The sequence below is a fragment of the Rhinoraja longicauda genome, chromosome 2 (assembly GCF_053455715.1).
Source record: "Rhinoraja longicauda isolate Sanriku21f chromosome 2, sRhiLon1.1, whole genome shotgun sequence".
Classification (NCBI taxonomy): domain Eukaryota; kingdom Metazoa; phylum Chordata; class Chondrichthyes; order Rajiformes; family Arhynchobatidae; genus Rhinoraja; species Rhinoraja longicauda.
The window spans coordinates 5,236,184-5,254,043 of NC_135954.1; the positions used below are offsets into that span (position 1 = coordinate 5,236,184).

Here is a 17,860-nt window from a genome sequence, read left to right on the forward strand (position 1 = left end):
ACTGTCCCTGAATCTGGAGGTGTGCGTTTTCACACTTTTGTACTTCTTGCCTGATGGGAGAGGGGAGAAGTGGGAGTGGCCGGGGTGAGACTAGTCCTTGATAATGCTGCTGGCCTTGCCGAGGCAGCGTGAGGTGTAGATGGAGTCAATGGAAGGGAGGTTGGTTTGTGTGATGGTCTGGGCTGCTGCGTCCACAACTCCGTAAATTCCCTGCAACGACGTGAAGGCCGGAGAATGGGGTTGAGAGGGTGAAATGGATCAGCCATGATCGAATGGCAGGTTAATCTCGATTGCCAAATGGGCTAATTCTGTTCCTATAACTTAGAATAAACTGAAATTGGAGACTGGCTTAAATAATGCTGTACAGCGAATAAAGGGACTGCAGATAGACAAAATGCTGGAGTAACTCAGCGGGACAGACCATCTCTAGAGAGAGGGAATGGGTGATGTTTCGGGTCAAGATCCTTCACACCGAGAGTCAGGGCAGAGGGAAACTGGACGTATGAAAAAGTTCAGACCAAATCTGAGCCGGCACCTTATGACCCAGGGAAGGTGGAATCCACAATGGTCCATTGTTGGCTGAAAATGTGATAAAGGCATATTTAATGGTTGCAAACAGTGGACCTCCCGCCCCTCGGGGGAGTCAGTGAGCCTCCTCCCACCGCCAGGTGGAGCAGTGAGTCAGTGAGTGGCCGCCAAGGGCCTCCTCCCACCGCCAGCGGGACTCATTGAGCGGCCTCCCACCGCCAGGGGAGTCAGTGAGCCTCCTCCCATCGTGGGGTGGGGGAATCAGTGAGCCTTCCACCGCCAGGGGAGTCAGTGAGCGACCTCCCACCGCCAGGGGGACTCAGTGAGTCTCCTCCCATCGCCGGGGGGGGGGGGGGAATCAGTGAGCCTTCCACCGCCAGGGGAGTCAGTGAGCGGCCTCCCACCGCCAGAGGGAGTGAGTGAACCTCCTCCCACCGCCAGGTGGAGTGAGTGAGCGGCCTCCCATCGTTAGGGGTACTCAGTGAACCTCCTCCCATCGCCGGGGGGGGGGTTAGTGAGGCTCCCACCGCCAGGTGGAGCAGTGAGTCAGTGAGTGGCCGCCAGGTGAGTGAGTGAGCGACCTCTCTCTCGCCGCCGGGGAGAGGGGGGGGCAGTGAGCGGCCGCCATAGGGGGGGTGCAGTGAGTCAGTGAGTGAGCGGCCTCCCACCGCCAGGGGGAGTGAGTGAGTGAGCGACCTCCCACCGCCAGGGGGAGTGAGGGAATGAATGAGCGGCCACCCAACGCCAGAGGGAGTGAGTGAGTGAGCGGCCTCCCACCGCCAGGGGGAGTGAGTGAGTGAACGGCCTCCCACCGCCAGGGGAGTGAGTGAGCGGCCTCCCACCGCCGGGGGGGGGGGGTGAGTGAGCGGCCTCCCACCGCCAGGGGGGGACAGTGAGTAAGTGAGTGGCCTCCCACCGCCAGAGGGAGTGAGTGAGTGAGCGGCCCCCCACCACAAGGGGGGGGGGTGAGTGAGCGGCCTCCCACCGCCAGGGGGCGGTGAGTGAGCGGCCTCCCACCGCCAGGGGGAAAGTGAGTGAGTGAGCGGCCTCCCACCGCCAGGGGACAGGGCAGTGAGTGAGTGAGTGAGCGGCCTCCCACGGCCAGGGGGCAGGGCACGCAGTGAGCGGCCGCCGAGGGGAAGATGGCGGCGAGGTTGAGACGACGGCGACGGTTCGGGGCGGCGGGAGTCGCTGAGGAGATGCCGGGAGAGCGGGGCCCGGGTGCGGGGGGAGAGGAGCAGCGGGGTGATGATGATGATGATGGTGATGACGGTGATGATGAGCGGCCGGATGAGGAGACGTTCAGCAGCGGGCGGGAGCGCGCGGAGCGGCGGCTGGAGAGCGCGAGGAGGTGAGGCCCGGTCTCTTCCCCCCCCGGGACCCCCTCACACCCCCCATGTTCACCCCCCCCAGGATCACACCCCCCCCAGGATCACCCCCCCCCCAGGATCACCCCCCCCCACAGGATCACCCCCCCCCCCACAGGATCACCCCCCCCCCCACAGGATCACCCCCCCCCCCCCACAGGATCACCCCCCCCCACAGGATCACCCCCCCCCCCACAGGATCACCCCCCCCACAGGATCACCCCCCCCCCCCCACAGGATCACCCCCCCCCCACAGGATCACCCCCCCCCCCACAGGATCACCCCCCCCCACAGGATCACCCCCCCCCACAGGATCACACCCCCCCCCACAGGATCACACCCCCCCCCCACAGGATCACCCCCCCCCACAGGATTCCCCCCCACAGGATCACCCCCCCCCCCACAGGATTCCCCCCCACAGGATCACCCCCCCCCCCACAGGATCACCCCCCACAGGATCACCCCCCCCCCCCACAGGATCACCCCCCCCCACAGGATTCCCCCCCCACAGGATCACCCCCCCCCACAGGATCCCCCCCCACAGGATCATCACCCCCCCCCCCCGATCGTCCCGTCTCCCCAGGATCACCCCCCCCCCCAGGATCACCCCCCCCCCCCCCCCAGGGATCACCCCCCAGGATACCCTCCTCCCAGGACCTGCAGTCTCTCTCTCTTCCCACCCCCGGGACCTGCAGGTGTCTACCCCCCCCCCCCCCCCCACACTCTCCCCGGAGCCTGGGGCCCGCGTTAGTCACTGAAAGAGTTTCCCCCCCGTTAGAGGGATCTCTACCCCTCCCCAACCCCCCCCCCCCCCCTCCTGTAATTCAGTGATACAGCTCAGAAACAGGCCCTTCGGCCCAACTTGCCCACACCGACCACAATGTCCCAGCTACACTAGTCCCACATGCCTGCGTTTGGTCCATCACCTTCTAAACCTGTCCTATCCATGTACCTGTCCAACTGCTTCTTAAACGATGGGATAGTCCCAGCCTCAACGACCTCCCCTGGCAGCTTGTTCCATACACCCCCCACCCTTTGTGTGGAACATTTATCCCTCAGATTCATATAAATTCTTTCCCCTCCTCACCTTAAACCCATGTTCTCTGGTCCTCGATTCACCTACTCTGGGCAAGGGATTCTGTACATTGTGTGTACCCTCTCCGGGGTTGGTGGGGGTGGGGGGGGGGGGGGTGAGTGTAGAGTCTGTCTCCTTTTCCCCCTGTGTTGGAGGATCTGTGTCTCCCCCCCTCCCCCGGGGGGGCTGGAGGAATATCTCTCCCTGTGGGCTTTGGATCTCTCCCTGGGTCTAGAGAGTTTCCTCCCACCGTCACTCTCCCCGGGGTTGGAGAGTCTGTCTTCCTCCCCTCCCCCCCCCTCTCCTCCTGCGGGCTGGAGGGATCTCTACCCCGGGGCTAGAGAGTGTGTCTCTCCTCACCCAGGAGCTGTACAATCTCCCCCGGGGGTGTCTACCCTCCCACCGAGGCTGGAGGGTCTCCATCCCCTACTCCACCCCCCTCTCCCCGAGGGATAGAGTGTGTGTCTCCCCTCTCCCGGAGACGAGAGGGTCTGTTTCTTCCCCGGGGCTGTAGAGTGCATCTCCCTTGTCTCTGGGTTGGAGGAATCTACTCGGTAGAAAGACAATAGGTGCAGGAGGAGGCCATTCGGCCCTTCGAGCCAGCACCACCATTCAATGTGATCATGGCTGATCATTCTCAATCAGTACCCCGTTCCTGCCTTCTCCCCATACCCCCTGACTCCACTATCCTTAAGAGCTCTATCTAGCTCTCTCTTGAATGCATTCAGAGAATTGGCCTCCACTGCGTTCTGAGGCAGAGAATTCCACAGATTCACAACTCTCACAACAAGAGATGGAGGGTCTCTTCCACTGCCCCCCCCCCCCCTTCCCTGGGACAGAGAGTGTGTCTCCCCTCCTCCCCCCACCTCCCCCAGGGCTGGAGGGATCTTTTCCTGGGACGGTCGAGTCTCTCCTGGGGCTAGCATCTCCCTCTCCCCACCCTCTCCCCAGAGTTAGAGTGGTCTCCCTCCCCCACCCCTCCTGGGGGCTGGAGGGTCTCCCCCTCCCTCGGGGGACTTTGGATGTCTCCCGGTGGGGTGGAGGGTCTCTTTTTTTAATTGTGCTTTTAAATGATTTCAGGGAGAAAGCCTTGTTGAAGGAAAAAAGAAAACGAAAAGTGGAACTGTTCAGAGAACAGAAGGTAAAAGATGTTTGATTCACTACACCAGAGGGGGGCTGGGGTTTTAATCCAAATAAGGGCTGAGAAGATGCCTTTTAAAATGATGAATGGACTGGAATGGGTCGAGTGAATTCAAAACCAGGCCCCTTAAACATTAGTAGGACGGAAATGCAGATACTGGTTTACACCGAAAATAGGCACAAAATGCTGGAGTAATTCAGCGGGACAGGCAGCATCTCTGGAGAGAAGGAATAGGTGACATTTTGGGCCGAGACCCTTCTTCAGACTGACTGTCTGAAGTACAGAATCTTTTACCCAGACATGGTTTAGGGTGAGTGGGGGGTAAATTTAATAGGAGGTTGAGGTGTGATATTTTTACACAAAGGCTGTAGGAAGTAACTGCAGATGCTGGTTTACACCGGAGATAGACAGAAAATGCTAGAGAAGGTTCTCGACTCGAAACGTCACCCATTCCTTCTCCCCAGAGATGCTGCCTGTCCTGCTGAGTTACTCCAGCATTTTGTGTCTACCTTCCCTTAAATATTAGACTTTGTGTAAGCTACGAAGTAGCACTGCGAGCTGTTGACTGTTACATTTATTTAACGCGTTGCCACTTTATTCACTGAACTCAATATTGGGAAAAGACACAGAGTGCTGGAGTAACTCAGCGGGTCAGGTAGCATCTCTGGAGAAGAGTCAAGAGTGTTTTAATGTCATATGTCCCGAAACGGAACAATGAAATTCTTACTAGCAGCAGCACAACAGAATACGTAAACATATTAATAAACAACAAAACAAAAATCATTATATAAAATATATAATAGTGAAAAGACAAAAACAATTCTCCCTGGGTCAATGTAGTTCAGTGCAATGCCTTGTCCATTTCAGTGCCTTGTCAATGTCAATGCCTTGTCAATGTCTACGCCTTGTCCATTTCAGCGCCTTGTCAATGTCAACACCTTGTCAATGCCTTGTCAATGTCAATGCCTTGTCAATGTCAACGCCTTGTCAATGTCAACGCCTTGTCAATGTCAACCCCATGTCCATTTGAACGCCTTGTCAATGTCAACACCTTGTCCATTTCAACTCCATGTCCATTTCAACGCCATGTCCATTTCAGTGCCTTGTCCATTTCAAAGCCTTGTCAATGTTAACGCCTTGTCAATGTCAACGCCTTGTCCATTTCAGCGCCTTGTCCATTTCAGTGCTTTGTCCATTTCAACGCCTTGTCCATTTCAACGCCTTATCCATATCAACGCCTTGTCCATTTCAACGCCTTGTTCATTTCAATGACTTGTCCATTTCAATGCCGTGGCAATTTGAATCATCTCCGCAGTGTAACTAGCAGCCTGTGTCCTTAAAGAGAGAGTCTGCTATAACTGAAACCCGTTATAAAGAGATGTGTATGAGGCTTGACTGTAATTACCTGTATTTCAGCAGAGGATATCGTCAGAGTTAGATTTGGCTCTTAAGGCGAAAGGTATCAAGGGATATGGGGAAAAAGCAGGAACGGGGTACTGATTGTGGATGATCAGCCATGATCATATTGAATGGCGGTGTTGGCTCGAAGGGCTGAATAGCCTACTCCTGCACCTATTTTTTATGTTTTTCGAACTGTTCTCTAAACTTTTCCCTTTATTTTACTGATTATTGAACCAGAAACGCAAGTTGCTGCCAGATGACATTCTTGAAGAGATTGCCTCAATTCCACAAAAGTACGGTAATTTATTTAACAACTAATTAGTAATTTAGGTTTGGGTTTGACCTGGCACTGCATGTGGTATCCCAGGAATGAGTGGGTTAATATATGATGATGCTTGACGGCACTGGGCCTGGTGTTTAGAAGGATGAGGGGGGAGCTCATTGAAGCTCACCAAACAGTGATTGGCCTGGATAGAGTGGATGTGGAGAGAATGTTTACCACTAGTGGGAGAGTCTGGGACCAGAGGCCATTAGCCTCAGAATAAAAGGATGTACCTTTAGAAAGGAACTGAAGATAAATTTCTTTAGTCAGAGGGTGGTGAATCGGTGAAATTCATTGTCAAGTCAGTGGATATTTTTAAGGCAGAGATTGACATTCTTGATTCGTATGGATGTCAGGAGCTATGGGTGAAGGCAGGAGAATGGGGTTGAGAGAAAATGATAGCAGCCATGATTGAAGGGCGGAGTAGACTTGATGGGCTGAATTCTCTGCCTCAGAAGGCAGTGGAGGCCAATTCAAGAGAGAGCTAGATAGAGCTCTTAAGGATAGCAGAGTCAGGGGGTATGGGGAGAAGGCAGGAACGGGGTACTGATTGAGAATGATCAGCCATGATCACATTGAATGGCGGTGCTGGCTCGAAGGGCCGAATGGCCTCCTCCTGCACCTATTGTCTATTGAATTGCCTAATTCCGCTCCTAGAACTTATGAATTGTGTGCATAGTCTACCTATTTAAATGTTTTAATTGTCATACAACCGTTTCAATCTAAAATGTCAGGATTGTCAAATTAAGATTGCAGTATTATTTATATATTATTGATATATTTTTCACATTTTGGGATGAAGGGAATTATGGGCTAGCTGTCTCATGTCTGGAAACTGTGGCAAAGCTTCAGTTACTGCAAATTGATGCTGATTTGTGCAGGGATAAACCTTTTAGGTGTCTTGTAGCCCTGTGATAAGCCTTCATCGGTCAAGGGACTGAGTGTAGAAGTCAGGATGTTATGTGTGGGAAAGAACTGCAGATGCTGGTTTAGTGGGTCAGGCAGCATCTCTGGAGAAAAGGAATAGGTAACGTTTCAGGTCAGAACCCTTCAGGGTCTAAAGAAGGGTCTCGATCCAAAACATCACCTCTTCTTTTTCTCCAGAGATGCTGCCTGATCCGCTGAGTTACTCCGGCACTTTGTGTCTATCTTCAGTGTAAACCAGCATCTGCAGTTCCTTCCTACACCATTTCCTCAAAGTTTATATCCTGTATTTATGCACTGTGGACGACTCGATTGTAATCACGTATTGTCTTTCCGCTGACTGGTTAGCACGCAACAAAAACTTTTCACTGTACCTCGGTACACGTGACAATAAACTAAACTGAACTGGTGTTTTGTTTCTTCCAGGATCGACCAGGCACCTGCTTCTTGGAAGAAAGGTAGAGAACGATACACACTCCTATCTGCCACTGCATGTTTCTTATAGAAACGTATAAAATTGTAAAAAGACTGGACAAGCTAGATGCAGGAAAAATTTTCCCAATATTTGGGGAGTCCAGAACCAGGGGCCACAGTCTAAGAATAAAGGGGAGGCCATTTAGAACTGAGGTGAGAAAAAAACCATTTTCATCCAGACAGTTGTGAATTTGTGGAATTCTCTGCCACAGAGGGCAGTGGAGGCCAATTCACTGGATGGATTTAAGAGAGAGTTAGATAGAGCTCCAGGGGCTAGCAGAATCAAGGGATATGGGGAGAAGGCAGGCACGGGTTACTGATTGTGGATGATCAGCCATGATCACAATGAATGGCGGTGCTGGCTCGAAGGGCCGAATGGCCTCCTCCTGCACCTATTTTCTATGTTTCTATGTCTCGTTGGACCTTTTACCATGCATTGTGTCACTAACTTTGTTCCCACCATTTAACAGTCTGTGACTTATTTCAAGTCAACCTACCTGATCTCCCGGTTGCCAGACACTTTAATTCCATTCCCACACTGACCTTTCTGCCCTCGGTCTCCACTGTCAAAGTGAGGCTAAACGCAAATTGGAGGAACAGCACCTCATATTTCGCTTGGGCAGCTTACAGCCCAGTGGTATGGACATTGATTTCTCTCACTTCAGGTAGCCCTGGCATTCCCCCTCTCTCTGCATCCCTCCCCCACCTTAGTCACACCAGCTTCTCGTTTTCACCCAGCAAACTGCTAACAATGGCCCGTCTTCTTTATCAACGTTATTGTTTTGCATATCTTTCCTTCGTTGCTCTTTATCTCTCCACATCAACGTCTATATCTCTCGTTTCCCTTTCCCTAACCGGTCTGAAGAAGGGTCTCAACCCGAAACGTCACCCATTCCTTCTCTCCAGAGATGCTGCCTGCCTGTCCCGCTGAGTTACTGCAGCTTTTTGTGCCTATCTTTGACTTATTTCAACCATCCATAACAATTTATTCGCAGTAAATGGCCGGGCGCTGGGGAGCGCTGCACAGCAGAGGGATCAAAGGTGGCGTCACGGGTAGATCGGGTGGTCAAAAAGGCTTTTGGCACATTGCCTTCGTCAGTCAGAGTATTGAGTGGAGAAGTTGGGAGCATGTCTTACAGTTGCACCAGGCACTGGTGAGGCCACTTTTGGAGAATTGCGTTCAGTTTTGGTCACCCTGTTATGAGAAAGATGTTGTTAAGCTCGAAAGGGTGCAGACAAGATTCATGAGGATGTTGCCAGGATCTGAGGCCCTGAGCTAAGGGGAGAGGTTGAGCAGGCTAGGACTCTATTCCTTGGAGCGCAGGTGACGAGTGATCTTACAGAGGTGTACAAAATCACGAGGGCAATAGAGAGAGTAGATGCCTAGAGTCTTTTATCCAGTGTAGGGGAAGAGCCAGAGCATGTGTGTTTAAGATGAGGGGGGAAAGATTGAATAGGAACCTGAGGGGCAATCTTTTTATTTACACACACAGGACGGTGGGTGTACGGAGCGAGCTTCCAGAGGAGGAGGTTGAGGCAGGGAGTATCATTATGTTTAGACAATAGACAATAGGTGCAGGAGGAGGCCATTCGGCCCTTCGAGCCAGCACCGCCATTCAATGTGATCATGGCTGATCATTCTCACTCAGTACCCCGTTCCTGTCTTCTCCCCATACCCCCTGACTCCGCTATCCTTAAGAGCTATATTTGGACGGACAGCAGGACAGGGATAGAACATGTTTAGAGGAAACATGGGCCAAATGCAGGCGGGTGGGACGAGTGTAGATGGGACGTATTGGTGGGTGTGGGCAGGTTGGGCGGAAGGGGGCGGCCACCATTACTGTGGGAAAAGAAACGCAGTGAAAACCACCACCGCGAAAAGCTGCCCGTCCCAACCAAGGGTACAGCTCCCACCTGGTCACAGGTATGACTGGAAGGCCTGGACGTCCCTCAATAGGCTTGGTACAGGGATGGGCCGATGCAAGACCAATGTGAGCAAATAGACAATAGGTGCGGGAGGAGGCCATTCGGCCCTTCGAGCCCTTCATGGCTGATCATTCTCAATCAGTACCCCGTTCCTGCCTTCTCCCCATACCCCCTGACTCCGCTATCCTTAAGAGCTCTAACAAGCTCTCTCTTGAATGCATTCAGAGAATTGGCCTCCACTGCCTTCTGAGGCAGAGAATTCCACAGATTCACAACTCTGACTGAAAAAGGGCCTGATTCCCCTTATTCTTAAACTGCGGCCCCTGGTTCTGGACTCCCCCCAACATTGGGAACATGTTTCCTGCCTCTAACGTGTCCAACCCCCTTAATAATCTTATACGTTTCGATAAGATCCCCTCTCATCCTTCTAAATTCCAGCGTATACAAGCCTAGCCGCTCCAGTCTTTCAACATACGACAGTCCCGCCATTCCGGGAATTAACCTAGTGAACCTACGCTGCACGCCCTCAACAGCAAGATGCTGTGAAATGGGGCTGTGCAGATGCGGCAGACACAGAATGTGAATGTGGAACATCCGTACGATCCATGCCACACCTACTAAGATGCCCACTTCTTGGTGATCAACGCTGCCTGGAAGATCCAGCGGTGGCAAACGAGAAGGCTGTCCACTGTGCAGGAGCCTGGCCCAACGTCTGAAACATCGATGATGGTCACGAAAGAAGACGGGCCCAAAGGGCTTGTTTCCACACTGCATCACTCTATGACTCCATTGCGCAGGGCTTGAAGGTCTTCCACTTTAAACAGACCTGCAGCTGACCCTTCCTTAAAGCCTTCAAGGTAGTTCTCAGAGTGACAAGGTAGCACCGCGACTCGAGAGTGTCTTTTTTTAAAACGTCCGCTATTTTCAGCAGTCTCTCGCCCTGTTGTGGCTGTCTTTTTATTTGACCCGCGCACAGATAATAGGGAGCTGTGGGATTTAATTTAAATGTCACAAATAAAATAACGGCTAATTTGACTCTGTGAATCAAATTGGGCGGAGCAGTGGAACAGCGGTAGAGTTGCTGCCTCACAGAGTCTACAAGATCACCCTTCATCCTCCAGCGCTCCAAGGAATAGAGTCCCAGCCTACTCAACCTCTCCTTGCATCTCAGCCCCTCTAGTCCTGGCAACATCCTCGTACACCCTTTCCTGCTTGACAACATCTTTCCTATAACATGGTGCCCAGAACTGAACACAAGTGTGGCCTTACCAACGTCTTGTACTATTGTAACATGACCTCCCAACGTCTATACTCAGTGCTCTGACTGATGAAGGGCAATGCGCCGAAAGCCTTCTTGACTGCCCGATCTGCATGAGATGACACTTTCAATGAACTATGCACCAATACTCCTCGATCCCTCTGCTCTCCAACACTTCCCACAGCCCGACCGTTCACTGTGTAGGTTCTGCCCATGTCAGTGCTCCCAAAATGCAACACCTCACATTTTTCTGTACTCAATACTCTGCCTGATGAAGACCTTCTTGGCCACCCTATCTACCTGTGACGCACTTTCAAAGAAAGTTGGGCACAAGGGCCTGTTTCTAAGCTGTACGACTGTTAGTCAGTGATAAAAGGTTCTTCCTTATTTATTCGCAAAACGCTGGAGTAACTCAGCAGGTCAGGCAGCATCTTAGGAGAGAAGGAATGGGTGACGTTTCGGGTCGAGACCCTTCTTCAGTCTGAAGAATGGTCTCGACCCGAAACGTCACCCATTCCTTCTCTCCTGAGATGCTGCCTGACCTGCTGAGTTACTCCAACATTTTGTGAATAAATACCTTTGATTTGTATCAGGTTGTGAATCGGAGGCATGTGAAGAGTATTGACTCTTAATGCAGTGAGATCACATGGATTTCCACTCAGCTCCGAAAAAAATGACGTGGTCTTTCAATATTTTGCTTTGTTTAAAGGTCGTGTGGCAGCTTCTGTACAGAAACCCGAGCAAGATAGTGGATTAGAAGAAGACACTGAAGAATGTATTGATATCAGGTAACTGAGTTAATCCATCTCAGCTAAGGCAAGGCCTGGCCTATAATTCAGTGAAAATACAATGTACATTCTTTGAATATGATCCGTCTGACAATACACCAGCAGAAACAAGGAACTGCAGATACTGGTCTATACCAAAGACAGACAAAGTGCTGGAGTAACTCAGCGGAACTTTGGCGGCACAGTGATGCAGCAGTTAGAGCTACTGCCTTACAGCACCGGAGACCCATGTTCGATCCTGACTACGGGTGCTGTCTGCGGAGTTTGTACGTTCTCCACGTGATCACGTGGGTTTTCTCCGGGAGCTCCGGTTTCCTCCCACACTCCGAAGACGTACAAGTTTGTAGGTTAATTGGCTTCGGTAAAAATTGTAGATTGTCCCTGGTGTGCGTAGGATAGTGTTAGTGTACGGGTTGATCGCTGATCGGTGCGGACTCGGTGGGCTGAAGGGCCTGTTTCTGCGCTGTATCTCTAAACTAAATCGCAGGTGCTGATTTATACCAAAGATAGGCATAAAGCACCAACTGTGCTCCAAGGAATAGAGTCCCAGCCTGCTCATCCTCTACCTATAGATCAGGCTCTCGAATCCTGGCAACATCCTCGTAAATTTTCTCTGCGCCCTTTCCAGCCTGATACCATCTCTCCTTCTAAGAGTTGAGTTTCAAAGAAGAGGTGCGTGCGATGGTGTTATCTAAAAGCAGGAGGTTGCAACTTTGTGCATGATGTTTAGAGTAGTTTAGTTTAGAGATACAGAGTGGAAACAGGCCCTTTGGCCCACCGAGCCCACGCCGACCAGCCATCACCCTGTACACTAGTTAAATCCTGCACACTAAAGGACAATTGTTCAGAAGCCAATTAACCTACAAACCTGTAGGAAAGAAAACTGCAGATGCTTGTAAAAATCGAAGGTGGACACAAAATGCTGGAGTAACTCAGCGGGTCAGGCAGCATCTCGGGAGAGAAGGAACGGGTGACGTTTCGGGTCGAGACCCTTCTTCTGTCTGACTCGGTGGGCTGAAGGGCCTGTTTCTGTGCTGTATCTCTAAAGTCAAAAGAAAGACAGCTGTGCCACCCGACGTATTTTTTTTTCCACGTGCCATCCCTCCGTGACTGTACAGAGCACTGTTGATCTTGAGAATGCAGCACAAAATACAGAACAAGAACAATGGCCATGTGCAGTAATCACTGGATAAAGGTCATGAGGAACAGGAGTAGAATTAGGCCCATCAAGTCTACTCCGCCATTCAATCATTGCTGATCTATCTCTCCCTCCCAAACCCATTCTCCTGCCTTCTCCCCGTAACCCCTGACACCTGCACTAGTGAAGAAGAAAAAGTGCTGAGCTGGAACAGTCGATTGTGTGCCAGGCTTGAATGTTTCATTGGAGAATATATTGACACTGACTCCCTCGTTAGGCCACGTGGAGCCAGGGTGGGGTAAGATCAAAGCACCTTCACCATTTTAATTTTTATCGGGATGCACCACAGCACGGTTTGGGAACAGCTCCATCCAAGACCGCAAGAAACTGCAGAGAGTTGTGGACACAGCCCAGACCATCACACAAACCGACCTCCCTTCCATTGACTCCATCTACACCCTCACGCTGCCTCGGCAAGGCCAGCAGCATCATCAAGGACCAGTCTCACCCCGGCCACTCCCTCTTCTCCCCTCTCGATTCAGGGACACTTTCTTCCCAGCTGTTATCAGGCAACTGAACCATCCTATCACCAGCCAGAGAGCGGTGCTGAACTACTGTCTACCTCTAAGGGTCTCGACCCGAAACGTCACCCATTCCTTCTCTCCCGAGATGCTGCCTGACCTGCTGAGTTACTCCAGCATTTTGTGAATAAATACCTTCGATTTGTACCAGCATCTGCAGTTATTTTCTTATACTACTGTCTACTTCTTGGTGACCCACGGACTATCTTTGATTGGTCTTTGCTGGCTTTACCTTGCACTAAACGTTATTCCCATATCAACACATCCTCTCCCTCTCGTAGGTGGAAGCAGAGCTATAGGGCTGTTCAACTAAAGGATCACGGTGGAACAAACCAGCAGGCTAAGAAAGCTAAAGCTTTCATGAAAGGCCGTCTCTACGGCCGCAAGAGCAGAAGAAGCACCGGTAACTTTAGTTTTATGTTCAATTCCCTTTTCTCCCTCTTCCTTCGCCCCTCAACAATTCTTCTGATGGTTTTTTTTCTTTTTGCAGTCAATGAATATTTCTCGTATCAAAATAAGAGAAGCCAGAAAGCTGCGATGCAATTTATCATCCCATCGTGGGGTAAGTAGACATGGACGGGCACTGTGGGCACAGTGGGTCTGTCGGAGGGGATTTTGTGCTACATCTGTATCCTGCATTTGCCTTTACGTAGATGAGCATGGACACAAAATAAAACAGCTCCTACATCAGTGGTGAGTCTATCGAACAAGCCGGTTTATTGAAGGCCTGAACACTGCACAAGGGTAAACACTCCGAGAGAACCCAAAGTGTTTCCGAGATTCACAGTACCTACAGCATTTTATATTCTCATCACACAATGGTTACAATACTTACCGAATAGCAAAAGGCTTGGATAGAGTGGGTGTATTCAAGAGAGAGTTAGATATAGCTCTTTGGGCTAACGGAATCAAGGGAAATGGGGAGAAAGCAGGAACAGGTTACTGATTCTGGATGATCAGCCACGATCATATTGAATGGCGGTGCTGGCTCGAAGGGCTGAATGGCCTTATCCTGCACCTGTTTTCTATGTTTCTATGTGGAAAGGATGTTTCCAATAGTGGGTGAGTCTAGGACTGGAGGTCGTAGCCTCAGAATAAAAGGGCGTGCCTTTAGGAAGATGAGGAGGAATTTCTTTGGTCAGGGGGTGGTGAATCTGTGGAATTCTTTGCCACAGAAGGCTGTGGAGGCCAAGTCAGTGGACACAAAATGCTGGAGTAATTCAGTGGGTCAGGCAGCATCTTGGGAGAGAAGGAATGGGTGATGTTTCAGGTTGAGACCCTTCAGAATGGTATAGATAGATTCTTGAGTGGTGCAGGAGAATGGGGTTAGGATGGAGATTGATCAGCCATGATTGAATGGCGGAGCAGACTTGATGGGCCGATTGGCCTAACTCTGCTCATATCACTTATGGCCTTGTGGATCTGAAATAAGTCATTCGTCTCAATAACCTTTCATCTGTGTCTTGCCCCAGAGTCATCTTTAACCTTACGTTTCCTGTTGATTTGAACACCTCTCTTCCATATCTAACAAATGGCAAGAGACCCATTTACAGGGTATTTCAATTACTCTCAGTCTGGTTTACAACCTCTGTTATTCTATCTAAGCTGGCTGTGCTGAGAGCTAAACACACTGACATGTCTAATTACTGTCTAAACACTGTCTGTTGGCCATTTCCCCATCCTGTTTCCCCAGTACGTGAGCTTTAAGGTTAAACATACTATAACCTACTCATCTTACTTATGATTGCCAACAACAAGCTTCTAAAGGTGGATTCATGCCATTTTTTTGTAGTTTAGAGATACAGGGCATCAACAGGCCCCTCGGCCCACACCGACCAACGATCCCCATACAACAGGCCCCTCGGCCCACACCGACCAACGATCCCCATACAACAGCACTAACCCACACACGAGGGACAATTCACAATTATACAAAGCCAATTAACATTCAAACCCTGTACGCATTTGGGGTGTGAGGGGAAACAGGAGCACCTGGAGAAAACCCACGTGGTCAATAGACAATAGACAATAGGTGCAGGAGGAGGCCATTCAGCCCTTTGAGCCAGCACCGCCATTCAATGCGATCATGGCTGATCACTCTCAATCAGTACCCCGTTCCTGCCTTCTCCCCATACCCCCTCACTCCGCTATCCTTAAGAGCTCTATCCAGCTCTCTCTTGAAAGCATCCAACGAACTGGCCTCCACTGCCTTCTGAGGCAGAGAATTCCACACCTTCACCACTCTCTGACTGAAAAAGTTCTTCCTCATCTCCGTTCTAAATGGCCTACCCCTTATTCTTAAACTGTGGCCCCTTGTTCTGGACTCCCCCAACATTGGGAACATGTTTCCTGCCTCTAATGTGTCCAATCCCCTAATTATCTTATATGTTTCAATAAGATCCCCCCCTCATCCTTCTAAATTCCAGTGTATACAAGCCTAATTGCTCCAGCCTTTCAACATACGACAGTCCCACCATTCCGGGAATTAACCTAGTGAACCTACGCTGCACGCCCTCAATAGCAAGAATATCCTTCCTCAAATTTGGAGACCAAAACTGCACACAGTACTCCAGGTGCGGTCTCACCAGGGCCCGGTACAACTGTAGAAGGACCTCTTTGCTCCTATACTCAACTCCTCTTGTTACGAAGGCCAACATTCCATTGGCTTTCTTCACTGCCTGCTGTACCTGCATGCTTCCTTTCAGTGACTGATGCACTAGGACACCCAGATCTCGTTGAACATCCCCTCTTCCTAACTTGGGACAATTTTTACATTTACCAAAGCCAATTAACCTACAAACCTGCACGTCTTTGGAGTGTGGGAGGAAACTGAAGATCTCAGAGAAAACCCACGTGGTCGTGGGGAGAACGTACAAACTCAGTACAGACAAGCCCCCGTAGTCAGATCGAACCGGGTCTCTGTAAGGCAGTAACTCCACCGTGCCGCCGCATTTGTTCTCACAGGTTCAATTCTTGTGGTGAAAACAAATTCTCCAACATCAGGGTGGCGCAGCGGTAGAGTTGCTGCCTTACAGCAAATGCAGCACCGGAGACCCGGGTTCGATCCTGACTAAGGGCGCTGTCTGTACGGAGTTTATACGTTCTCCCCGTGACCTGCGTGGGTTTTCTCTGAGATCTTCAGTTTCCTCCCACACTCCAAAGACGTGCAGGTTTGTAGGTTAATTGGCTTGGTAAATGTAAAAATTGTCCCTAGTGGGTATAGGATAGTGTTAGTGTGCGGGGATCGCTGGTCGGCGCGGACCCGGTGGGCCGAAGGGCCTGTTTCCGCGCTGTATCTCTAAACCAAACTAAACATTGTCGGAAATTGTAGTTACCTCTTGTCCAAAGATTATACATTTCCTCCTCAGGTTAGAACAATGTTTTTATTCAGTCTGAAGAAGGGTCTCGACCCGAAATGTCACCCGTTCCTTCTCTCCAGAGATGCTGCCTGGCCCGCTGAGTTACTCCAGCATTTTGTGTTTACCTTCAATTGAAACCAGCACCTGCAGGTCTTTCCAACACAGGTTGCATCGCAGGTTTGGTTTGGGAACAGCTCTGCCCAAGACCACAAGAAATAGCAGAGAGCTGTGGAGGTAGCCCAGTCCATCTCACAGACCAGACTCCCCACCACTGACTCCATCTACACCTCACGCTGCCTCAGAAAAGCAGCCAACATAATCAAAGACTTGTCCCTGTCCCACCCCGGTCGTTCCTTCTCCTCGCTCCCGTCTGGCAGAAGGTACAGAAGCTTGAAAGCGCGCACCACCAGAATCAGGAACGGCTTCTTCCCCTCTGTTATCAGACTTCTTCTGATGGTCCTTATATAATGGTCCTTCCATTAGCTAGCCTCAGAATAAAAAGACATTCCTTTAGAAAGATGAGACATTTCTGTGTAATCAGAGGGTGGTGAATCTGTGGAATTCTTTGCCACAGAAGTCTGTGGAGGTCGTCAATGGATATTGTTAAGGCGGAGATTGACAGATTCCTGATTAGTGCGGGTGTCAGGGGTTATGGGGAGAAGGCAGGAGAATGGGGTTAGGAGGGAGAGATAGATCAGCCATGATTGAATGGCAGAGTAGACTTGATGGGCTGAACGGCCGAATTCTGCTCCTTGAACTTACAAACCCACAATCTCCTCCCTTTTGTGGTGGGTTCTTGTGTGGTTATAGGTTATATTTTCTTATTGTTGGCAATGTGCTTTTTTTAGGAACAAAGAAAAAACAAAAAGCCGATAAGTATCGCAAACAGTGGCTGCAGAAACACTGTGCGGCTGGACAACGAGAGGGTGGTGTTGCTGAGAAAACGTGAAGTCCACACTGACTGGTGGAGAAATGAAGCAGCAGGTCTCCAGAACATGGAGCCAGACTGAGCAATGATGTCCTCAACACATGTGTGCGGGCTGCAGCTCTCTGGGACAGAGACCTTTCTGTACAAAGAAGAAATGTTCCTGCCTCACACAATTTATACTTTCCATTAAATATTTTGTTGCTAAATCTGTACCGGCTCGGTTTCACCTGCGGCTATTAATTTTAAGAAAATGCCGTCAAGGCTTTGTGAAACTCTTTAAAAATGTATGTCTCATTAAAAATGTATGTTGGTTCAGTTTAGAGGATAGGTGTGGTTGCAAGAGGATTAAAACAAAACCGGTTGGCACGATATTGCTTTGCATCGTGCTAAATCTACAGGATAAGATCAGAGCCATTGATTTATCTCAAATGGGAGGATGTGCTGGCGTTGGAGAGGGTCCAGAGGTGGTTTACCAGAATTTTCCCGGGAATCTAGTGTACTGGGGACTAATCTAGTCCCAGGGTATGTGTAGCTGGGACATTTTGGCCCAAGTTGGGCCGAAAGGCCTGTTTCCGTGCTGTATGACATGAATTAGTGGGTTGACATATGATGAACATTTGACGGCACTGGGCCTGTACTCATCGTTTAGA

General features: G+C 50.5%; 1 protein-coding gene across 1 annotated transcript; it reads left to right on the top strand.

The window, feature by feature from the left end:
• Positions 1–1,449: 1,449 nt before the first annotated feature.
• Positions 1,450–17,644, top strand: nol7 (nucleolar protein 7). Its single transcript, XM_078426817.1, has 8 exons — positions 1,450–1,879; positions 4,051–4,111; positions 5,750–5,805; positions 7,185–7,216; positions 11,126–11,204; positions 13,205–13,326; positions 13,414–13,485; positions 17,131–17,644. Exons 1-8 carry the CDS (start codon positions 1,671–1,673, stop codon positions 17,229–17,231), a joined length of 732 nt encoding a protein of 243 aa, XP_078282943.1. The 5' UTR covers positions 1,450–1,670; the 3' UTR covers positions 17,232–17,644.
• The last annotated feature ends 216 nt before the right edge of the window (positions 17,645–17,860 follow it).

Excerpts from the sequence above, each read along its gene's own strand:
- nol7 (XM_078426817.1), top strand. The coding sequence starts at position 1,671 with ATGGCGGCGAGGTTGAGACGACGGCGACGGTTCGGGGCGGCGGGAGTC. Across the intron at positions 1,880-4,050 it reads CGGCTGGAGAGCGCGAGGAG|GGAGAAAGCCTTGTTGAAGG; the intron begins GTGAGGCCCGGT and ends AAATGATTTCAG. Across the intron at positions 7,217-11,125 it reads ACCTGCTTCTTGGAAGAAAG|GTCGTGTGGCAGCTTCTGTA; the intron begins GTAGAGAACGAT and ends CTTTGTTTAAAG.